At 41.3% G+C, this 25,547-nt stretch overlaps 1 protein-coding gene across 2 annotated transcripts; it reads left to right on the top strand.

The window, feature by feature from the left end:
- Positions 1–1,408: 1,408 nt before the first annotated feature.
- On the top strand, positions 1,409–25,230 carry SERPINB6 (serpin family B member 6). Of its 2 annotated transcripts, none has more exons than XM_019752389.2 (7): positions 1,409–1,824; positions 12,341–12,515; positions 15,075–15,224; positions 19,857–19,974; positions 20,710–20,852; positions 24,324–24,479; positions 24,687–25,230. In XM_019752389.2, the coding sequence occupies exons 2-7, from the start codon at positions 12,351–12,353 to the stop codon at positions 25,089–25,091; spliced, it is 1,137 nt and encodes a 378-aa protein (XP_019607948.2). In that variant the 5' UTR covers positions 1,409–1,824; positions 12,341–12,350; the 3' UTR covers positions 25,092–25,230. The 2 variants fall into 2 exon arrangements, with proteins under 2 accessions (XP_019607948.2, XP_019607947.2); XM_019752388.2 differs by lacking the exon at positions 1,409–1,824 and adding an exon at positions 1,901–2,134.
- Positions 25,231–25,547: the final 317 nt, after the last annotated feature.

The raw sequence follows: 25,547 nt of genomic DNA on the forward strand, positions 1-25,547 counted from the left end.
GTACAACCATTTCTATTCGTCATGATATAATATAGCTGTAGGACTCAAAAGAATCAATGGAAAATAAAACTAAAACAAACAGTGAGAAAATTCAGTAAGGCACCAGGCTATAAAGGTGACACATAAAAACAATTTTCTCACACACAAACAAAAGTTAGAAAATATAATGGAAGAAAAGGGTTTACCTATCATATTAACAGAAAGATAAAATAACTAGGAATAAACTAAACATGAAATGTGTAAATCTTATATGAAGAAAATTTTAATAAAACATTTCTGAAAAAGAAAAAAAATATTTGAGCAAATAGAAAGATCCAGCATGTTCTTGGATAGGACAACTACATCAGTATACAAATGTTAATTCACTAAAAGATAAATTCAATGTGATCTGAAGAGGAGCAGAATACACCACCCCAAAATGTGCAACTTTGGCATGTGGATTATTTTGAGCTGAAGGCAATGGAGACCTAGAAAATTCCGGGAAAACTTTACCTCTCCCTTAAGGGCCTAAAAAAATTTAAATAAAAGGCCTGGCCTACAAGTTACCAGAGGTAACTTTTTAATTTAATTTAATTTAATTATTAATTTCAGGTGTAGAAAACAACATAATGATTAGCCATTTATACGTCTCACAAAGTGATAACCCCCCAAGTCTACTACCCCTCTGACACTATACATAGCTATTAAAATACCACTGACTATATTCCCTATGCTGTACTTTACATCCTGTGACTATATATTGCTAGATGGGAGGGGGGATGAGAGATGGGTGAGAAGGTGAAGGGATTGGGAAGTACAAATGGGTAGTCAGTTACAAAATAGTCACGGGGATGTGAAATACAGTATGGGGAATATAATCAGTAATGTTGTAAAGACTATGTAGGGTGTCAGATAGGTACTGAACTTATGGGGGGAATCACTTCATATATTATATAAATGCCTAACCACTGTGCTGTAACCAGGTGTGTTGTACTCCTGAAACTAATATAAAATATTGACTGTCAGAAGTAACTTTTTCATCCAAAGACTTACTTGCTTGGCATGGTCAACATCGGATCACACACATCTACTCTTTTCTGCCCTCCCCCAGGCGTCTATAATTCACTTAGCTAGGGATGGCAATAAGCCTTAATTGCCTGAGGGCCTATGGGCAGGTCCTTTGGTTTAACAGGAGAAAACCAAATTTAATTTCGAACTACAGGAGCTCTAAAGATAAGAGACTCAAAGGCAAGTCAAGATTTCTTATGTGTTTGTGTAATTCGTTAGTACCCTGGAGTCTAATTCACACGGTCCAGAAGAGCACTGGAGTCTTTGAACACACAAGAGAATCGCGTATGCTTTGTTCATTTTAAATTTCTGTTCTGCACTGTCCAACTTAAGCCCATGTGCCAGGAGCCCGCAATTTTCTGGCCACTGAGGGCATAGTTAACAGTTTGCACAAAGCCACAGTAACACACTGGTGAGGCTGAGCACTCTCGCCTCCTGATGGAAAACCTCAGGCGGGCCAGGCCCTGGTTTGATTCGCCTCCCCGGTGGCCCAGTGGACGAAGTGACCTCAACTAGGACCAGAAAGGACTCACGCCCCTCCGTCATCGGGAGCCGGTCCGGATCCGACGGATCGGCCTGGGTCCTGGGCTGCGGTTGAAGTGTACCGGGCCACCTCCCCAACCCGCCCTCCTCCCTGTGCCTCCGCAGTGGGCGGAGCGCCGGCTCGCTTCCTGGGATTCGGCCCGCCTCCCGGCACCGCCTGTATTTGAGGCTGGGATCTGCTCCGGTTTCCTGACGCAGCTCTGCTCGTTCCAGCAGCATCGCCGATAGTCTGCGGTAAGTGTGGGATCCTCCGAGGCCAGACAAGCGCCGGAGGCGGGGAGGAGCGGCCGGGCCGCGCGGGGCCGTCCTGGGATGGGGGATTCGGGGGGAGCCTTACGGCTCGGGTTACCTTTACGAGCCCAGCGGCAGCAGCGGACGGTGACGCCGCTAGTGAGCTGTCCCTGGCAGCCGCTGGCCCGGCCCGTGACGCCGAGGATCGTTTGGACCCGAGACGCACAGCCCTGAGCCCGCAGGGGAGGCGGCGAGCGGGCATGGGGGCGGCGCCGAGCATCCCTGGCTGCTGCGCAGGACCCCTGGGCCCCAGGTGACTCCTGCTTACCCCTGGGTCACTGGTGACGCCCGCCGGTCCCTCGACCACAGGTGACCCCGGCCGCCCCGCGGCCACCAAGCTGCGGGCGCGCGCAGCTACGAGCAGGTCGTTAAACGGGGTAGTGGCGGCGGAGGGGGAGAGGAGGGGAACTGGAGGCCTGAGAGAAGCCGAAGGGTCAGTGCCAAAGGCTGCCGGTTCCAGGCTCGCTGGAGCCTGGTTTTCCTGCCCACAGAGTGTGGCTTGAGCTCAGGAGCTTGGCAAGTTCTGCAGCACTTTCGAGGTCGCTCAGGCCTGTGAAGATAAAAGTGAGGACCATTCCACATCTTGTTACTTCGCTGTTCTGTTTTGTTTTTAAATTAAACTCATTGCAGGCAAAATATTACAAGACTTGGTGTCCTCAGGGCTAAGAGGACGTGGAGAAAAAAAAATTTTAATCATACCTGGGGTTGTGGTGGTAGAAGAAATTGACATTTAAGTTACTCACTTTCCTTCTCCCCCCGCCCCCAAGGCTCAGTTTTGGAAATGAGAAGTATCAAAAATTAATAATTCAAATGCCACCAGGAACACTCAGCTTCTCTGGGGAAGCTGGGTCACTGCTGGGACTTTTGCTTCCTGGGCCTTGTTGTAACTGATGACTGGAAAGGACACAAGGTTTCCTGCTTCCTTCACGGTGTGGTTCAGGATTGATGTGGTGAGATAAGGATGTGAAAAGTAACCCTTGGCTTAAGGTCCTGCAGGGTTATATTCCTGGGGCTAAGTAATGTGCACTGTGAGTAACATGAATGACTGCTGTTATCAGTATTACGATGGGGTGTGTTCCAGTATTTCACGACTATTGAGTAATTATGCCAACACAAAGAGTGCAATTTTAGTCCTACTTGGGGCCATGTAAACTAAGTATTTAAAATTATATGAGGCCAATTCCAATCCAAGGCATTTTACTACAATTCAATTTCTTAGAGTTAACTCCAACCAGTAACAGTAGAGAGAAATTAGAATGAATGAATCACTGTTCTTTTTATGTTTGTACTAAAAACTCTGTATCACACCAACCATATTCTGTAGGACCCCGAGAACACCACACATCTTGTATTTCCAAGTTTGCTGAACATGAGATTAGGCCTAGACATCAGAAGAAAGGAAATAATGTATAAGTCTACGCACCATTTATTGAATACCTACTGTGTGCTAGGCATTGGTTTATTTAATGCTCACAGTAAATCTATGAAGTGGGAGGAATCATCCTCTGTTTACATATTAGATAACTAATGTTCAGAGAAGTACACATACACACACACACAGCCCCAGAAAACAAACTAGGAGCCCAACTCTCCATTAAACCAATCTTTAAACAGCGAAATTTTGTGGGAAATTAAGGCATCTTTAATCCAAGAAGGCCAGAGGCACAATTAAATAGTGACACCTTAAAAAAGATGATTAAGACTTAATCAGTCGAATAAAATCAATTATGAACATTAACTGTTCAAAGTTACTGGTGGTGCTATAGGGAAAAAAGTGCTATACAGAGAAAATGGTGCTAGGATAGATTTGTTAGACTTGAGATTATATATATATATAATATATAATTATATATATAATATATATATATATAATTGGTCATTAATAAAACCTTAATACCCAGTTTTTATGCTTGTGAATAAATATATATATTTTTAATGGTTCTTTGTGTGAGACCCAAGACTCATCATCGGGCAGTTGAGGTTTATATGCCATTCGGGACAAAGGAGAGGGAGGCAGAGGTCTGGAATTTCAAAGGGAAAGCAGGCCATTTAAAAGTAGGTGAAAAAGAGCAGATTTGTGGAAAGCAAGTGTCTGGGTCACCCAGAAGCAGTGGGGCACAGAGGGGAGTCCAACAAACAGGCTTTGCTAGATTTCTTCCTTCTGCCACTTTTAGTTCATATTATGATGCTGAGGTGATGCTCCCTTCCTGTAAGCAGGTTTTTATGTCTGAATTCTTGTAGGCAGGTAAAGGGGGAGGGTCAGTGGTTCTTTCTGAGTCTTTTGTTTCTTAATAACCCGCTTAAAATCAATATCCCCAAAGGTATATTTTGGGGTGGCAAAACTTGTGTCCCCTTCAACAGCATGGTATATTAGGGGCTTGAAAGGAAACCTCAGTCCAGCTTTGTCACTGGAGTGGCCCAACAACAACACCCAAACCCATATGCTTATGAAGGGTTCAGATCTTGATGATTCATCTATGATTGCTATGTAAAAGTTTGGTTGTTCCTGTTTCCTGGGCTAACATGCATAGTAGTTATACAAACTATCCTAAAAGCCTAAAAATTAAACTAAAAGACTTATTTGATAGAACTCTGGGTTATAAAACCTAAAAGAAAACTCAAACACTTCATTTTAAGGAAAGACACCAAGTTACAAGAAACTGGAATTTGGTGTTTGGCTGAGGCCTTAGTAAAATCCCTGTGAAGGGGGAATTGAAGCTCAAAACACCCCTAACTTACTCTAAATGTGCTTGGCTGTCAAAGAATTGGTTCTGGGCTCCAGAAGCAGCTGGGGTAGCACAGTGACCAGGAACCTGGCAGCCTGTGTGGAGAGGAAGATCGTCCCTTAAGATTATTTTAACCTAGAGAACCACTAGAATAGCATTGCTATCACCTTAGAGAAGGTATAAAAAGACATAGCAAAGATAAAATGAGTCAGACCCAAGGTATTAATACCTTCATACTAGATTTAAGTAGAAATAAGTTCTGTAACCATTGTACCGTTTGTGTATTTTTAAACATGTTTGAAAGTCTTAGGTGATTCTAGATTACTAGATTTCTAAGTCTTGATTTATTAGGTTTATAGATGTTTAAATGTTTACTAAGGTTTGGTTGTGAAATTCGTAAGTTTGCTTTAAAAGGTGTTTAAAGCATTAAACAATCTGAGCTATTAAAATATGTAACCAATGCTTAAATATTTAAGAAAAAATTATTTGTTGTGTAAGCAGTATGCTTGTTTGAGAAAATGTGTGTTTTTTTTCACCCGACTGACAATTAATTGACCATTAACTGAAGTATTTTAGTAGGGAATGTTGTTTATTGTCCATGAAAATTCTTTAGGAATGAAAACCGCTGTGTTCACTAGCAGGGTGAGAGGCTAGGGAGGAAAAGGGAGCTAGCTGGTAGATTATTCCTTGTATCTGAACATGTGAAAAAAATTACTTAAAGGGTTTGACTGACATGTAGAACATTTGGGGAAAAGTTGCCACAGGGACATAGAAAAGTAGAGAAATGAGAGGGGGAGGCAATATTAACATAAGGAAAATCGGTGTTAAGTGAAAGAAAGGAAATGCTTTCTGAGCTGTAAAGAAAACTATGGATCTGGGAAGGGCAGTACCAGTGCATAAGAGAAAGTGTTGTCATTTGTAGTATCTCTTTTAGCACGATTTTTAAACTAAGTGCATATATATTAATTTCATGAAAAGAAAAATTAACCACACCCCCAAAATAATTAGGTATGTTGTAGAAAATGTGAAAATGCAGAAAAAGATTAAAAACATGAAAATTACCCATAGCCCAGAAACATTTAGTGTACAGTATTTCCTTCTATTCTGTCTATAAATTATGCTTACATGTACTTTTCTTCCTAATTTATACAGATAATATTTTAAAATTGTAATTATAGTTTTATATTTCCTTTTTTCACTTAATTTTATATAGTCCCATGATATTAATATGATATTAGAAAATTAGTATCTCCATTAGTATCCCATGATAGAATCTAAGTGGTTCTCTGTTGTTGGACATATACAATTTGTTTTTTCTGTAGAATATGAATTACTTAATAATTGTTTTTGTGCTTAATCCTTTTTATCAGTATCTGAGTCTTACCTTTAGTGAAATTCCCAGCAGTGAAGTTTTGATTCAAACGGTATGAATGTTTTCTGGCATTTCCTTTTCTTCCTTTGCTTTTATTTTTATTTAGATAATTCTAAATTGTAATTGGGAAATATTGGTGTGCCAATTTACAGCATCATTTGCACAATATAAGAAGGGATGACTGTCTTAACTTTGTCAGTACTGGAAATTAATGGTTTTTGGACTTTCAAAGTTCACGTTTTAAAAACGTAAATTTAATTTGCTCTCCACCTGTCCTTTTTTTTAGAAGACTGTGTGCCATAGTGATTAAGAGAGTGAACTCCATAGCCACACAGGTCTGGTTCCAACCCTCCCTCTGTAGCTTGTGGCCCTGTGAGTGCAGGAGCAAGATACTTAAAGAACTGAGGCTTGATTTCTTTGCTTGTTAAATGCTGACATTCTCAACCTGCCTCACAGGGTTGGTTATAAGGATCTTTTAGAAAAAGTCTAACATAGGGCTTAGCGCATGGTATATATTCAAAAAAGGATATTTATTATTTTTTCTGAAGTGAAACTTTTTAATATAATTATTAGCTATTGTTTTTCTTTATCTTTAAATCTCCTAATATCCTCTTACGTGTTTCTACTGGGATCTATTTTTCTTATCAACTCTTTGGATCCCAGTTTACTCTACTCTCATCAGTTTTAAGAGTATTTCCTTGATTCTGGCTGCTTTTCAGGTAGACCATCACATAGTTTGCTAATTATGCTTATTTTGTGTTATTTCTGATAAATTTCCTTCTCTTTATATTTCATGAGTTGTATTTGCCTTGGCCAGAAGTATCAAAACAAAGTCACATACGCATCGGATTACAGATGTCTGTCTGATGATCCTGTTCTAGGAACAAGGGAACTGTTTGTAATATTTTATCAGTGATGGTGATGGCTGCTAAAGTAGATAATCCTTGTCACGCTAAGGAAGTTCAGGAATTATCATTTCCTATTTGATTTGATGACCTTATCATGAGAGGGTCTTTTGGACTTTCAAAGTTATTTCATGATTAACATATTTTCTGCTATAAAATTGTCCTGCATGGTTTGGATAAACCTCCAGGTCATTGTTTATTTACTGTGTCTTTTTTATTTAACAATTTTCATAGGGCAGGAATATAATTTTACCTCTAACAGATATCACCAGTCATTTTCAACTGAGAAATGTAATGCTATTACTGACTTCACTGTGGGCTTTGAAATTGAGCTAAATTTTTGCTCTTCTTTCTGCATTAATGTTAAGAATTATTGGATATTAAAGGTGGAAGGGAACACATTATCTGGTTTATTCACTTCTTCATAAAAGGAACAGAAATCAAGTAATTTATTTAGGGTTCCAGAGCTGGGACTGTAAAGCCTGCCTCCCTCCTGACTCATGCCGTTTCCTCCGAATGTCCTGGTTTGTTTTTCCCAGTTCAGTATTTTATAAAAGAAGACTGAAGCTGCTTTATGTTGAGGAACTATTGATCTTTCCACTTTAAGTTCCCTTGACACAAAGAAGCAGAAGTCTCTCCTCCGCCCCAGTAGAGTGCCAAGGGCTGGCCAGGCGAGTGCTTAGGCAGAGGGAGGGCAGGTGTGCCTTTCTGCTGTCAGTGAGAGAAAAAGGCCAGAGTCCAAAACAAAATCTTTAGGGATATTACCAGTAACACAGTGCTTTATTAATGTCCTTTTAATTGTCATTTCTATTTGAATTAAAACTCCGTCAACATTTGAGGGGAAAATGTGTATGGATGGTAAAATAGAGTCTTGGGTGAGGTAGGGAGGCGGCACATGGCATCTCCTTGGCCAGTTGAACTTGCAACAAACCTAATATGCACAGGGCCCTAAACTGCTGTCCTTTTCAATTCACCTAGGGACCGAGGGGCTGAGTAACACTGCAGGCTCTCTCTGTGGGCTGAACCATGTTGGGGCCAAAGCCAGAGGTGTCCCTGTCCTCAGCAAGAGAAGACCAGTGCAGTGTGTGTGTGTGTGTGTGTGTGTGTGTGTGTGTGTAAGGGTCCACAGACACTTGTCTGGGTCTTCACATTTGATTGTGTTAGGAACACTCAGGACTGTGTTTCTTGTATTGGGGTAGCTCCTCTTTGTCTAATTCTTAATTCAAAAGTTACCCTGTTTTACCAGTTTTTCTTCTTAAAATTGATAAGCAGGGCTGAATGATCCAAGCTGGTGGAGTAGATAAATGCTGTGCTTGCCTCATATCATGAACACATCAGAATTATAATTAAATTATAGAAAAGTCAACCTGGAGAACCATCTGAAGTCCAGCTGAACAGAAGTTTTATAACTAAGCATGTAAAGAAGAAGCCATGTCGAGACTGGTCGAGGGGCAGAGATGCAAAATGGGCCAGCCCAAACTTCTGTGTGGTGGATGAAAACTGGGAGGGATATCTTAGCCACAGTGGAGCAAGAAACCCCAGCCTCACTCCAGGCTCCCCAGCCAGGAGTACTGGTGCTGGGAAGATGAGCCCCCACAACATCTGGCTGTGAAAGACAGTGGGGATTCCAACGATCTGTGGGACCAAAGGCTCTGGGAAACCCAAGACATCCTCTTAAAGGGCCTGTGCACAGACTCGCTCTCAGGCACTCACCCTGGGCTCTGGCGGAGGAATAGTCACTTGGGGTATCAAAAGCATATGGGGGGCAGACTGAGGTGTGTCGCCTCGGGATGTGGCCAGGGGACAGTCAGCATTTTACCTGTGTGGCATCCTTCTGCTGTGCAGTCAGCAGGTGAGCACCATCTTGCTTATGTCGAGCCCGTCCCCACATGGCCAAATCTGAATCTGACTGGCCTGGTGAGCTCTGCAGCTCTACCCTGCTGACTCACTAAGACCCTGCCACACCCAACTCCATACCATATGAAGTGTTATTGGCAGCTGAACCTTACCGGAGCTGGCAGTCAGCAACCAGCAGTAGGCGGAAGCAGGTTTTGGTCTGTCCTGGCTTTTTGCAGAACTACTCCAGGCCTGGCACTGGTGGCAGCCATCCTCATTTGGCAGCATGACCTCTTCCACATGCCTCCAGATCCAGCACAGGCAGCAAACAACTGTGGATCACTTTGTAGTTCCTACCAGGTAGTCCCTGACTGGTCACAGGCAGTGGCTGACCTGGGACTGCACTGAAGCCCCTCCCAAGAGGCCTCAGAATCAACATACATGGAGATTGGTTTTAGACCATAGCAGAGCACCTCCCAATTAGCCCCACAAGCAGCACACAGAAAGGGCAGTCGCAATAGGCACTAGAACCCACTGGAGTGAATCCCATTCAGTGGGGCAAGCCACCCCCCACCCACCCCAGCACAGCAGCTCATAAGCCAAACCCCACAGTCAATCAGCCTGAGGGTCCGTCCCACCCAGTGACATGTCAGTAGCAATCAAGGCTCAACTATAACATGAGGGCACACACAGCCCACACAAAAGACACTCTGGGAGCACCCAGCACAGATGACCAGGGAAACTGCCACTGGGCCCCGCAGGGCACTTACTACATAAGGCCACCTGGCAAGAGACATAGAAGATCTATCCCAAATGAACAGGAGAAAACTCCAGAAAAAGAACTAAACGACATGGAGGCAAGCAACTTACCAGAGACAGAGTTCAAAACACTGGTTATAAGGATACTTAAGGAACTTAGTGGGAACTTCAATAAAGAGATAGCAGGCATTAAAAAAAAAAAAAAAATACATAGAAACCATAAGAAAGTACCAGTTAGAAGTGAAGAATGCACTAGAAGGAATCACCAGCAGATTAGATGAAGCAGAGGATCAAATCAGCGATTTGGAAGACAGGGTAGCAGAACACACCCAATTGGAACTGCAAAAGGAAGCACAGAGAGTCCCAAACAAGATGAACCCAAATAGCCCCACACCAAGACACATAATTAAAATGGCAAAGGCTAAAGACAAAGAGAGAATCCTAAAAGCAGCAAGAGAAAGGCAAATAGTAACTTATAAGGGAGCTCGCATAAGATTGTCAGTTGATTTCTCAACAGAAACTTTGCAGGCCAGAAAGGATTGGCAGGAAATATTCAAAGTGATGAAAAGCAACGACATACAACTAAGATTGCTCTACCCAGCAAAGCTATCATTTAGAATCAAAGGACAGATAAAGAGCTTCCCAGACAAGAAAAAGGTAAAGGAGTTCATCACCATCAAACCAGTATTACAAGGAATGTTAGAGGTACTTCTTTAAAATGAAAAAAAAAGGATAAAAATATGAATAATAAAATGCAATAACTACATATCTATCTATAATTAGTTTCAATGTAAATGGATTAAATGCTTTGATCAAAAACATAGGGTGGCCTAATAGATAAGAAAACAAAACCCTTACATATGCTGCCTACAAGAGACTCACTTCAGATTGAAAAGACACACACAGACTGGCAGTAAAGGGATTGAAAAGGATATTTCATGAAAATGAAAATGGAAAAAAATAAACAAAAAAAGCTGGGATAGCAGTATTTATACCAGACAAAATAGAGTTTAAAACAAAGGCTATAATGTGAGACAAAGTCCCCAGTAATCCCACTTCTGGGTATTTATCTGAAGAAACCCAAAATGCTACTTCGAGGGGATGTGTGCATCCATATGTTTATTGCAGCATTATTCATATTGGCCAAAACATGGAGGCAGCCTGAGTGTCCACCAATGGAAGAATGGATAAAGAAGAGGTGGTATCTATATACAATGGAATATTGCTTGGCCATGGAAGGGAATGTGTTCTTGCTGTCTGTGGCGTCATTAGTGGACCTGGAGGGTGTTGTGCTCAGTGGAGTATGTCAGACAGAGAAAGACAGATGCAATGTGATTTCACTTATACTCATATGTGGAATCTAAAGAACAAAACAAACAAATAAAACAAACAAACTGATAGATACAAAGAACATTTTGATGGTTGCCAGATGGGAGTGGTGTTGAGGAGGTGGGTGAAAAACAGGAAGGGATTAAGAAACACAAATTGGTTGTTACACAGTAGTCATGTGGATGTAGGGTATAGCAAAAGGAATCTAATCAATAATATTTTAATAACTATGTACTAGATTTATTGGGGTGATAGATGGGAAGGGGGTTGGGGGACAGGGTGAAAAAGGTGAAGGGATTAAGAAGTACAAATTGGCAGTTACAAAATAGTCATGGGGATGTAAAGTAAAGCATAGGGAATATAGTCAATGATATGGTAATAACTGTATAGTGCCAGGTGAGTAGTCAGGGGGATACTTCTGAAATTATACGAATGTCTATCCATTATGCTGTATACCTGAAGTTAATACAAAATAATATCGAATGACAACTAATTGAAAAATTTAAAAGGGGGGAGAAAGCTGAAGGGGAATAAGAGGTCCAGATTTTTTGTTTAGCACTTGGATTTATCATTTCACTTGGGTGAACTTCAGGTTCCCTGTTGTAAAATGAGGAGTTGATAATAAGTCTCTCTAAAGACCTGTTGTGCTTTAACCAGCTTGAAGACTCCTGTCTGTACCCAACTCCATCCCTGACTGCCTGAAGGGTTCCCATTCCGGACCCCGCCTGGCCCTCTGGGGCCTACATGGCCTGGGCCAGTCGCGTGTGCAGCCCAATCCCTGACCTCTGAGGCCTGGGTCTGGAGGTGGACTTGGCACATGCCCACTGCCATGCAGCAGCCAAGTGCTTGTCATCCAGAACAAGGGTAGGGGAGTCCTGGGGCGCATGACCTTAGATTTGGGGTTTGACACATGCATAGGTTTCCTACAAGGACAATCCAGGGTCAAGAGTGCTTGTTTGTAAGACTTTCATACGTCTTTGTGTGTGGTTTAATTTATCTTTAATCTTAAGGCTTTAGGCTATCCTAAAATGGACTCTTCTACATTATAAAAACATTCAATCATCTTTTCTTGTGTAACTTTGTGGTTATTGGATTTATCATTTTGAGTGATTTTTATGTTACAAAATAATACATATAAGTTCATACAACACCCCAAGCAATACACAAATGGAACCAAAAGCCGATAACTTCTTTCCTAATCCCACTCCCAGGAACTAACTAGGGTAAGCAGGTGAGTGTGTATCCTTCTATATGTTCTGTGAGCTCACTGAGAAGTACACAGATAAAAGTCCTCCTGCTCTTCCTCCCTCCACACACAAAACAGGATTATCTTATAAACATCATTTTTTTTTCACTTAATATTAGAAAAACACAAAATAATTTTGAGCCCCCCCCCCAAAGAAATAGAGGTTTGTAGGTGTACATTGCTTGCTCATTGAACCAAAGTGTCAATGGTAACTGTTAATACCAGTGAAATGCTGACAACATGTGAGCCTATATTTATGTGACAGATTTTAAATCCATTGTTTCAGACTCGCCATCATGGATCCTCTATCAGAAGCAAATGGCACCTTTGCCTTCAACCTGTTGAAAAAGCTGGGTGAAGACAACTCGAAAAACGTGTTTTTCTCACCCATGAGCATCTCCTCTGCCCTGGCCATGGTCTTCATGGGGGCAAAGGGAAACACCGCGGCCCAGATGGCCCAGGTATGTGCCTAAAGCCATTTCTGGGCACCAGTAAATGCCAGTAATTTGTCAGTTGAGTTGGTCCTCCATGTTTAAAACCCCAAAGGACGTGGTCTTGACAGATAACTCTGCTAGTGTTGCATGGGTATGGGCATATTGGCCCTGTGCAAGCACCTGAGGGTTTGTACCTATGATCTGTTAGTCAGGAGAATGAGTCATTTCACCACCCCGTTAATGGCTTGGACACAAGTTTATGAGTAGATACAAAGGCACAAGGTCCAGGTTGACTTGGTGGTAGTCTTTAGGTATTGTCAACTGCTTTTCAATTGTTAGCAATTCTTATTCTAATTTTCTCATTTAACTGTAAAACTTTTCAGTAGCGTTTCAGTTATTTATTGTTCAGTATATAACACCCCAAAATTTAGTGTGTAAGCTGAAGATTGACTCTGGGTGCATCAGGTGGTACCTCTGCCCCACTTGGCCCTGCTGGGTCACTGGTGTAGGGCCTCAGGCCTCTTCCATGTAGGTGGCCTCCTCCACATGCTGCCTCATCCTTTAGGTTTCCCACATGGTGTCTCTTTGGCAGGGTAATCTGGGCTGCTTTACAGCGCAGTGCCTACCTTCCAAGAGGACACGCTTGAATGCTTATCCAGCCTCTGCTTGTCATGCTTGCTAATGCCCTACCAGCTGAAGCCAGGCTTGTAGCACAAGGGTGTGAAGATGGAAGGCATGGCTCATCAGGGACCCCATCGCTGCCCTCTGGCTCCAATGGTTCACAGCTCTGCCATAGGAAAGGTATACCTACCCCTCCCAAGACCCCAGAATGTCATTTCATCATGGGGCCAGACTCGGGCTTGAAGTCCAGAAGGGACAGGGCTACTGAGGCTCTCTGTGTGGTTTCTGGATGCAGAGCTTTGTGAACTTGAGACACGGTATTGCTCACACATCCCTCCCCCAGCACTCAATGGTGACACCGGGAGGGATAACTGCAGTGGACACGCCCTTCAGAAACGGTGGGGAGAAGTGTCTCAGTCTGTCAGAGCTGCTATAACAAAGTACCACACATTGAATGGCCTAAACAACAGAAATTTATTTCCTCACAGTTCTGGAGGCTGGAGGTCTGAGATCAAGGTGTTGACAGGTGTTCTTCTAAACAGTTGTAGGATTTCTGTATATCGACTTAAATTCGTTTCATTGAACAAAAGCACATGGACAATACCTGTTTGAGGCAGGACTCTGTGCTGGGGGACAATGTCCTCAAGATGCTCAGAAGGCCGTTACCTAGCCAAGAGGGTCTGTGAGGCACTTTCTTAATTTTTCTAAGGTTTTATCAAAGGGGATCTTGACCCTGCCCTTGAGGCCCTTGCCTTGGGTTTCACCATTGCCCTGAGGCCATTTCTTACTTGTATAATCATTTGCCAAGTAGAGGCTGGGAATAAGAAATATTTTTATACATTACCCAGCAAGTCCTAGGCTGAAAATATTTCCTTTAAATTCTGCTTGACAATGAAACAATTCCTTCTTTAGCTTATCTTTCAGTTCCCATACTTTATTCTAGGCAGCTAAAAGAAACCACAGTCTTTCTCGATGTCTCCTTAACCATATCTGTGATTCATTGGCAAAATTCCAACCTTTCCCATCACTGCAGGTGACAGTCTATCCAGTTCTTATGCCAGTACATGCCACGAGCTCCTTTCCTCTAGCCTCCAGCAGTAATTTTTTTCACTGTCCTTGCAGCCTCTACTCAGTCTCCTCAGTCCCTTTCTGTCCAGCCTCTGCCAGCTGCCTGGTCCAAAGCCAGTGCTGCATGTTACAGATTTTTATTATGGCAGAACTCCATGTCTAGATAGCTGCATGGGTCTTCTATGGCTGCAAAACAAGTCATCTGAAAACTTGGTGGCTGGAGATAACAATGATTGAGTATTTTTCAGATTTTGTGGTCTGAACCCATGGTGCCAGCTATCACTCATGATCCAAGAGAGGCCTCTACCACATGTCTGGGGCTTTGGTGCTGGCAACTGGCTGGGGCCCCCATTCTATAATTATCTGTCCCCATGTGGTGTTGCTCTCTAGGGCTTTTACACAGTCTCCACAGGATAGCTTGGACTTCCTTACACCATGGCTTCTGGGGCATAAGAGAGCGATGTGGAGCTGCTGGTCCTTTGAAGGCCCATGCCTGGAACAGTGTCACATTTCCTTCATTTTGTTGGTCACAGGGCCAGGCTGGACACTTGGATGGAGGCTGTACCTTTCGGTGTCAGGACTGGCCTGTGTTTACAGAGATGGGAGACTTGGTTGGCAGCCTCATTTTCAGGCATACTACAAGTAGGGAGTACCCAGAACCTGGGCTAGCCGAGGGGTATTTTGTTGCCAGTGCTGGCAGGGCTCTGACTCCCTGCCAGAAAGGGTGTTACAGGACAAGGGTGGTTTTCAAGATACTTTATGTCTTTAATTGGATGAATGTTCTTTTAAGCTATTGTGAGGATCTGTACAGTTCTTAGGCTGAGTTTAGTGTTGTATCCATTTCCTGAAATCAGAGCATACTGAAGTTGTGTATTTTCATTCTGTTTTTGACTTCAGGCACTTTCTTTAAGTAAAATCGGCAGTGGAGGTGAAGATGTCCACCAGGGTTTCCAGTTGCTTCTCACCGAAGTAAACAGGACTGGCACGAACTACTTGCTTAGAACTGCCAACAGGCTCTTTGGAGAAAAGTCTTATGATTTCAACTCAGTAAGTCATAATTGCTGTTTTTCACTAAGAAAGTAAAGGCAGTGAGGAAGACAGGGTATGTGTAACAACGGAAAGGTGTGGGGTACAAACTCACACAGATAGGCATGAACTCAGGTCTACTACCCTCATGCACTTCCTTTAACTGTCAGTTTTGTCCTCTATAAAAATAGCCTTATAACAAATACTTTCCAAACTTTTGTGAAGTGTAGGTGAATCATTTAAAAAAAACCCAAAAAACTTTGGAGCATAGCACAATACGAGATGAATTGGCAAAACAAAAAAAAGATTGAAATGAATATTTGTAATCGTTTTTTACATATTGGTAATTTTTTGTGCATTGTGAGACATATTCAACGTTTTACACATGTAAATATTTGATTGTTTTTTCCAATGCAGAATTTTTAAAAAGATTTATTTGTCTAAGTCTATTGGTTCTCTTTATGATTTTTTTTCAAAAGCTACTCGAATAATATATGAGTATATTCTTTTTAAATAAAAATACAAAAAAAGCAGACAAACCAAGAGTCCTTACAACCTCTTTTCCATACCCCATTGCTCCTTTTCCCAGTATAAGAGCTTTTATAGATTTGATATGTATCCCCCTGTACATATAGAAATTTGTTTTCTGGAGTGTTTTTCCTACATAACTTAATTTTACCATGTATATTCTTCCATAATTTGTTTCTTTTCAAATTATGGAATTAATTTAATTAAGTCATAATACTGTGACTTAAATTCTTTGCATCTCGGTATTATAGGAACAATTATATGCTAACAAATTGGACAATCTGGAAGGAATCAATAAATTCCTAGAAACAAAGTTGTACAATCTTTCAAGACTGAATCAGTAAGAAACAGATGATCTGAACAGATTGATAACTATTAATGAAATCAAATCAGTAATAAAAAAAACTCCCCAAAAAACAAAAGTTCTAGACCAAGTAGCTTCACAGGTATATTTTACCAGAAATTCAGAGAGGAATAAATACCTATCCTTCTGAAAGTATTAAAAAATAAACTGAAGAAGAGGGAAAGCTCCAAAACTCATATTATGAAGCCAGCATTACCCTGATACCAAAATCAGAAAGGACACTACAAAAAAAGAAAATGATAGGCCAATATCCCTGATGAATATAGATGCAAAAATCCTCAACAAAATATTAGCAACCTAAATTCAGCCATACATTAAGAAGATCATACACCATGATCAGGTGGAATTTATTCCTGGCATGAAAGGTTGTTTCAATATCTGCAAATCAATTAACATGATACACCACAAAAACAAAATGAAGGATAAAAATCATATGATCCTATCAATAGATACAGAAAAAGCATTTGACAAATGCTTTTATAATGAAAATGTATAATAAAAATTCTCAGCAAAGTGGGGATAGAGGAAACACACCTAACCATAATAAAGGCCATATATGATAAACCCTCTAAGATTGGGAAAAAGACAAGGAGGTGTACTTTCAAAACTTTTATTCAACATAGTATTAGAAGTCTTCGTCAGAGCAATTAGGCAAGAAAAAGAAATAAGAGGAACCCAAACAGGAAAGGAAGCAAAACTGTCGCTATTTGCAGATGATGTGATGTTATATATAGAAACCCTAAAGACTCCACCAAAAAACTGTTAGAACTAATATATGAATTCAATAAAGCTGGAGGATAAAAAATAAATATGCAAAAATACATTGCATTTCTGTACACTAATAGCAAACAACTGGAAAGAGAAATTAAGAAACAATTCCCTTTATAATTGCATCCAAAAGAATAAAATACCTAGGAATAAATTTAACCAAGGAGGTGAAAGACCTGTACCCTGATCACTATAAGACATCGATAAAAGAAATTGAAGAGGACACAGATAAATGGAAAGATATCACACTCTAATGGATTGGAAGAATTAATATTGTTAAAATGTCTATACTACCTAAAGCAATCTACAGATTCAGTGCAGTCCACACCAAAATTCCAATGGCATTTTTCACAGAACTAGATCAAACAATTCTAAAATTTATATGGAACCACAAAAGACCACTAATACCCAAAGCAATCTTGAGAAAGAAGAACAAAGTTGGAGGTGTCACGCTCACTAACTGATATCAAACTGTACTACAATAGTAATCAAAACAGCATGGTACTGGCATAAAAACAGACACACAAATCCATGGAACAGAATAGAGAGCCCCCAAAGAAACTCATGCCTATATGGTCAATTTATGACAAAGAAGACAACAATATACAATAGGGTAAAGACAGTCTCTTCAATAAATGGAGTTGGAAAAACTGCACAGATATATGCAAAAAATGAAACTAGATTATTTTCTTATACCATATACAAGAATAAACTCAAAATGGGTTAAAGACTTAAATCCTGAAATATATGTAACTTTACTAACAGTTGTCACCACAATAAACTTGAATTAAAGTTAAAAAAAAAATTTGCTAACAAAAAAAAATCCAATTAAAAAAGGAGGAGAGCAACCTGAATAGACATTTCTCCAAAGAGGACATACAGATGGCCAATAGACATGTGAATAGATGTTCAATGTCACTAATCGTCAGAGAAATGCAAATAAAAAGCACAATGAGCTATCAGTCACCTCACGTCTGTCAGAAAAGCCACCATCAATAAATCAACAAACAAGTGTTGGTGAGGATGTAGAGAAAAGGGAACGCTTTGTGCTATTTGTGGGTTTGTAAATTGGTGCAGCCACTATGAAAAGCAGTATGGAGGGACCTCAGAAAATTAAAAATAGAACTACCTTGTGACCCAGCAGTTCCACTTCTGCATATTTATCTGATGGAGTTCAGAACACTAGTTTGAAAAGATGTATGCACCCCTATGTTCATTGCAGCACTATTTACAATAGCGAAATTATGGAAGCAAGCTAAGTTTCCACTGATAGCTGAATGGATAAAGAAGAGGTGGTGCCTATATTCAATGGAATATTACTTGGCCATGAAAAAGACCAAAATCTTTCCATTGTGGCAACATGTTTGGACCTAGAGGGTATTGTACTAAATGAAATAAGTCCAACAGTATGACAAACCATGATTTCACTTATATATGAAATCTAAAAAACAAAATAAATGAACAAACAAAACAGGAACAAACTCATAGATACAGAGAACAACATGATGGTTGCCAGATCTGGGGGGGGTAGAGTGGAAAAGGTGAAGGGATTAAGAAGTACAAATTGGCAGTTGCAAAATAGTCATGGGAATGTAAAATGTAAAGTACAGCATAGGAAGTATAGTTAATAATATTGTATTATTAACCAGGTGGGTACTAGACTAGTCGGGATCACTGTCTAATCAGGGTGTTGTACACTTGAACCTAATATAATATTAACTGAATGTTAACTGTAATTGAAAAATTAAAAACACAAAATAAACAGTTGTGAAATTGGCAAAGCATGACCTATGTAAATAGTAAATGAAATGATATAATGAGATCACCTAGTGCAGTGTCTGCAACATGCCGAGAATTCAAATGTCTCATAAAACAGTACTGATGGTAATTCATCTGGTACTCAAAGGAACCCTCTGAGGTGTAGCTCCTGCTGTGTCCTCATTTGCAGGGGAGAACAATGAAGCTTAGAGAGACTAAGCAACTTTTTTAAGATCACACATCTAATAAGTCACAGGACTTGTGTTCTTAGCCACTGTGCCACATTGCTTCTCTTATGCTATACTGAAGGAGAAATGTGAAATCCTGTAATATAGAAACAATTCTGAAAGGGGAATTAAGTATTTAGCTGTAAGCTATTCAGAAGAAAGGTTGGGACACCATTCCACAGTACACTGTCATCAAATTAGTTATTTTAGTGCATTTGTTTTCCATCACATTTTTTACTTTTATATGGCATAATGTAGGTGTTCATTAATATTATCATGTCATAGACTATATTAACAAAATACAGTTTAAATTTTTTTGTGAGTTTCCCAGACTCTAGAATAAATGGTAGCCACTAGACACATTGTTGCTATTTAAATTTCAGACTAGTTAAAGTGAAATAAAGTTAAATGTTCAGTTCCTTGGCAGCACAAGCCATATTTCAACAGCTCAGTAGTCCCCTGTGACTTAGATTTAGAACATTTCCATCATCACACAAGTTGTGGTGGGAGTTGTGTATAATTTTCCCCATATTATATGAAACAGCAGGCCCTCGTTATGAAACATAGAGGGAGCTGAGGCTCTTGCTGTGGGTAGGATGTCACTTAGCATCCCACCCAAATGCAGTGGCTTGTTGGGAGTGACACACTCTGTAGTTGCTGCATCAAAGTGTCTTTGTACTTACCTCACTGATGCACAGCTACTCCCTTAGAAGATCTAGCGGTTCATGATGTTGATTTGATATTTGGACCACTGTTTTTCTTAGTTTATAAGCTAAGATCAAATGTAGCTAAAAATTGAGAAATTGGATTTTACTTAATTCCTCATCTTTGTACATTACATATATGAGTCATAAAATTATTATATCTTCTTATAAATATATTATATTTATATATTATATATATATACAAATTATATATTATATCTTCTGATTTGGCACAGTGAAGAAGTAAGCTGTTGGTGTTGCTTGTTTCTGTAGCCTTGCAGTGATATCTCTCTGTTTCTCCTAGTCTTTCAAAGATTTCTGCCGCAAATTCTACCAAGCAGAGATGGAAGAGCTTGACTTTTTCAAAGCTACAGAGGAGGCCAGAAAACACATAAACACCTGGGTGGCTAACAAGACAGAAGGTGAAAAGTACATTGTTATTCTATTCTAGTAGTATTTTAATCAATCTTATTGTCAGTTCCTTCACAACATCAAGTGTAAAACAGGAATGATGTTTTTCTCTAAATAACTGTAAACTTTTAAAATTCACTTCTGAAATATTGTCAATGTATGAATATTTTCTCTAGCGTTTTCCTGTTCTTATCAATGTATCTGTGATGTCTCTAAATATTCTGTACAGAACAATCCACGTTAAGTTTTGTTGTTGTTAGTGTAGTCTTTTCTTTTCACAAACAGTATAAAGAAAAATTCGGATACAGAGCTCAAGCTGTGTCCCTGTCCAGCATTGCTCTGGGCCCAGAGTCCCACGCACCACTGCAGGACACTTAATGATTCCCTCATCCCTCTGTGAATCTTAAAGTGTTCTTTACGCTTGCTACAAATTCTCACCTTTCTTTAGGCACCAAGCATTTCTTTCTGTCTCACTTGTTATGAATTCATCCTGCACAGGTTACTTTGTTTATTTTACATGTTTTATTCAAGTGGTGGTATTTTTCTTACCAGAACTTCAAAATGTTTTGTTGCTGTGTTGCTGCTATTGTTTTAAGGACCAATATCCCTTTACATGTTTATATTTGGGGGGCAGTGAACTCCTTTATCTGTATACTTGACTACCCATGGAGATGGACTAATGTGAATATTATCCTGGAAGCATGCATCGGGAAACTCCTAACTGGTTCTTTAATCCTTCTTTTCAGATAAAATTACTGAGTTGCTGTCTCCAAATTCAGTGAGTCCACAGACTCCTCTTGTTCTGGTGAATGCCATCTACTTCAAGGGAAACTGGGATAAACAGTTTAACAAACAGCAGACCCAGGAAAGACCATTTAAAGTCAGCAAGGTGAGTCTTTTGAATAACAAAGGAAATCATTAGAAAGTCTCATTGTTCACACTGGTTTTTAAAACTTGTGAGAAGCCTCACCTCAAGTAATTTGGGCTTTATATGGCCTTAGGCAGCCTGCAAGCCTGGGGGTCTTTCTCCCCACTTCTTTTTTGCTATGTCATGAGAGGTTGGCTACATAACCCTAGGCTTCTGGTCTGCCTTCCCATGTCATCTACCACACTCTTTCCAGGTGTTCCTTCTGTATCACAATCTGGTGGTGTACCTCTCAGTTGTTGAGATAAAGTTCTAACTCCAAAATATGGTTGGTGTCTGAGGCTCTTTGTAGACCTGGATCCTACCCATTTCTGTACCTTCATTCCCACCAGTATCTCTATACTCCTTCCTTTCCAGTAGTTAGTTCCTGGAAACCTTCCCCGATGGTCCTCCTCCCTAGTCCACTTTCTGTACCTCTCCTCTAAGCTGTCACAGCGCCCCCTGACTTCCTCATGGTGGCACTGCAGTGATTGAATGACATCTCCGCTGAATGCCATCTGAGGGCAGAGGGCTGTCTTACAAGAGCCTGCCACATAGTTGGTGCTCAATAAATATTGAACGAATGAATGATCTACAGTCTTCTTTTGATAATACGGATAATACGAGGTGTGATAAAAAAACATGGTGAATGTTTAAATTTTTAAAAATTTATTGCGGTAAAAGGCACATTGCCATTCATCCCCATCAAATTTTGTCCCATGGGATAAGTGTGTTTGAAGTGAGGGGGAGTATTTTGAGGGGGATGAATGGCAATGTGTCTTACTGTAATAAATTTTTTTAATGTAAACATTCACCGTATTTTTTTGATCATACGTCATATAAACAAACTTTTGTTTGAAAACAAGAGAACAAAAGCACATGCATATAGGATAGACACTGAGTTGAGTTACTTCTAGCTTTGGAGATGTTATTTGCTAACGGCCCTATGTCTTTCTCTCACTGAATCCAGTACACTTTCTATTTTATTAGTCTTTAATTGTAGAGATTTTTGCACACACACCAAAGTAGACAGAGTAGGTTTATTATAGCTTATTTTTGATCATTGACCACAAGTTAAATCTTCCAGGTGGACTTGAGCCTGAACCTTTAGTTTCTCAAGAAATATATTTTCTCCCAAGCTTTATTCTGAAACAAACTGCCTTATTTTCCTCTGGCAAAATTAGTTCTCTCCTTAAAATTAATCTTTAACGAGATGGCTATTAGGACTTCATTCAAGTGCAAGTAACAGAACCCCCAATTCACTGTAATTTAACTCATAGACGTTCAGCTCCCCTATCAGGAGGCCCAGAGGTGGGCCGAGAGTGGGGTGATGGTCTCAGTAACTGGCTCTGTCTTCCTGCTCTGCCGTCCTTAGCTTGTGGTCTTGCTCATGGTCACAGTGATTGCACCACAGTCCAGGCAGGATGAAGGGGGAAGGACGGGGTGAGTGCAGAAGCCCTCTCCTTCGCTGCTTCTGCCTTCTTCAGAGAGAGAAACCTTTCTTCGGTATCTCTTAGGCCACAACTAGTCCATGTGGCTTCTGCTAGCTCCAAGGAGGTGAGGACTTCTATCTTACAGGTCAGATATTCTATGTTGCTTTCTTATCTCCACAGCAGGGAAAGGGATTGCAGTGGGAATTGAGTACACTAGCCTATGGGGCTGTGTGACCGAAAGTAAACAGATTTTGAGTTGATACAAATTTTCCTCTTAATTCCTTTATGTCTAAATAAGATGAACCCTATCTACATAATTGTATATTTAGTTACTGAGATTGGATCATTTTATTTTATAAGATTGGATGCTTTGGGCACTAAGGGTTGGAGGGAGAAAATTGTCTAACACAGGGTCCTGCAGGCCAAAACCACCTATTTTTTAAATAGAGTTTTATTGGAACACAGCCATGCTTGTTTGGTTACGTATTTCTTGCTACAACAGCAGAGTTGAGTAGCTGTGACAGAAAATGTATGGCTCACAGAGCTGAAAATCTTTATTATCTGGTCCATTATGGAAAAAGTGTGTTGATAGCTAATCAAGGAGGTGAAGGAGACGCCTGAGGCCGGTTCACACAAGGTTCAGACAAAAAAGGAAACAGAAATGTCTTTGGTTTCTTCCATTTACTAGAGAGTAATGTGCTATGATAGACCAGAGAACTGGAGGCTGTAGCGTGCCTCCCACAGTGCCTGCCGCCTGGGTTTCAGTAAAGACACAGTAGCTGCGAGTCTTACACCGGACGCAGGAGCCGAGGAGGACATTGGGTAGGATGTGGTCATTGTCCCTGGGTCTTCTTTACTGTCTCACTGAGGACGCAGTGGTGAGAAGTGCATTTTTCTCCTAGTAAGATGTTGTTCATTTTGCCTGGTCCTTTCAGTGTTCCTGTCCTTTAGTTGTTTATCTGTCAGCAAATGTTGGTTGAGGGCCAGGCATCATGCTAGGTACTATTATAGTGTGTGCAAAACCGGTGAAACACCCCTCCTGTCATGAAGCTTCCATTCTTCTGGGGGAGAGACCGTATGCGTAAATAAGAAAATAGGAGTGTAAGATAGTGGTAGTGCTTGAGAGACAGACAGAGAGAAAGGCACAGGCCATTGTATTTGGCCTTTACTGAGCAAAGACTGGAACGAGGCACGGGGGTGTGCTCTCAGATTCTGGGGACGAGCTTACTGGACCTGGTTTGCCCACAGAACCACCAAAGGGTCCCTGTCGCTCTAGCAGATGGGCAAAGGGAGGAGACGGGAGCAGAGGGCATGGGGGACAAGCTCTTGTCACCATTACAGGTTGCTTTAAGAACTTCAGCTTTCACTCCCTTGGAGTGGAGGGGGAGCCATAGAAAGGTGTTCAGCCAAAGAGTGATGTGATCTGACTTACGATTTGATTTCCTGAATCCCTCTGGCCACCAGACTAGGGGGAAGGGCAGGATTAGGGAGTCACTTAAGAGGTCATCCTAGTGACCAGAGCTAGACTGATAGCAGTGGAGGTGGAATGAACAAGTTGAATTTTTGTCACATTTTGAAAGTCGAGCCAAAATGATTTGCTAATGAGTCAGATGTGTGGTGTGAAAGACGAGTCAAGGGTACTCCAGGGTTTTTGACAATGGGATGAATGGCATTGCCATCAACTGAGATGGGAAAATTGTAGATGGAGCAGACTTGGAAGGGAATGTGAAGAGCCCAGTGTGACATGTGACATTGGAGGTTTCTTTTATGCCCAAATGCAGGTGTCAAGTAGGCAGTATAATACACGAGTCTGGAGTATAGGGGAATAGTTGGGGCTAGAAATAGAAATTTGGGAATTCTACTTAAAGTCACAATGAAGACAAGCCAGCAAAAGAGGGGGCAGATGTGGTGTTCGGAAGTCAAGAAAGTTATTTCTCGGGGCCCAGAGTGACCAGCTCTGTGATTTGTCCAATGTGTCAGCTGGGTCTTGTTTCAGCTTAATGTTTCTCCTATGCCTTTATAGGATGTGAAGAAACCTGTGCAAATGATGTTTAAGAAATCCACCTTTCTCATCACCTACATAGGAGAGGTGTTCTCCAAAATCCTGGTGCTTCCTTATGTCGGCAAAGAGCTGAACATGATCATCATCCTTCCCGATGAAGACGACGGTTTGGAAAAGGTCATGAGTGCAAGTAGTAATCACGCTGCGAGGGCCAGGGAAGCACGTTTGAGTGCCTGCGGAGCTGTTCTCCGCATTTCCCAGTGGCTATGTCTCAAGCTAGCATAACTTCCCATTACTGCCAGCATAGAGCATTCACACCATAGGGCACGGTCCTATCGGGCAGCACTATTCTAAGTCATAAAATCTTCAACTCTCCTCTTCTAGGTGGAAAAAGCACTTACTTACGAGAAATTCATAGAATGGACAAAGCTAGACATGCTGGATGAAGAAGAGGTGGAAGTGTTCCTCCCTAGATTTAAGCTGGAGGAGAATTATGACATGAAGGATGTCCTTTGCTCTCTGGGCATGACCGATGCCTTTGAGGCGGGCAAGGCGGACTTTTCCGGAATGTCGTCGCGGAGAAACCTGTATCTGTCCAAGGCTGTGCACAAGTCCTTTGTGGAGGTCAACGAGGAGGGCACGGAGGCCGCAGCCGCCACTGCCGCCGTCATGATGCTTCGATGTGCAAGGATCACGCCCAGGTTCTGTGCTGACCACCCCTTCCTTTTCTTTATCCAGCACAGCAAAACCAATGGTATTCTGTTCTGTGGCCGATTCTCCTCGCCGTAAAGAGATGGTCAGCACTGCACAGAGCCCTTCTCCTGTCTCCTACTGCCCCACTTTTCCTCTGACACTTCACAATGTGCCTGCAATCCAAAGTGACCTTTGGTAGCAATCCAAAAATAAAGGGCCTAATTTTGAAATCCCATGTTCAGAGCTCCTGTGTATTTGTGTGTTCACATATCAGATGTTTGCTAGGATCTGAAACTGCCCTTCAGGAGGGTCTGTGGTCACACTGGCAAGGGCAGCACTGGCTGCTTAGCAAATACAAATAGCCCTGCTCTGAGAGGTGACCCTCCACCTGCACACCTGTACGAGGCCCCCAGCTCCTCACTTTGGGCAGAGTGCTGCGCTAACAGCTGGCTGTGCTGCTCTTCTCCCGGCACAGGGGGATCAATAGTGCTTCTCTCTCTTCTCCACATGGCACCATTAGTGAGAGAACAGGGTGAAACAGAGGCCATGAGG

Source organism: Rhinolophus sinicus, linkage group LG06 (assembly GCF_036562045.2).
Source record: "Rhinolophus sinicus isolate RSC01 linkage group LG06, ASM3656204v1, whole genome shotgun sequence".
In the NCBI taxonomy this organism is placed as follows: Eukaryota; Metazoa; Chordata; class Mammalia; order Chiroptera; family Rhinolophidae; genus Rhinolophus; species Rhinolophus sinicus.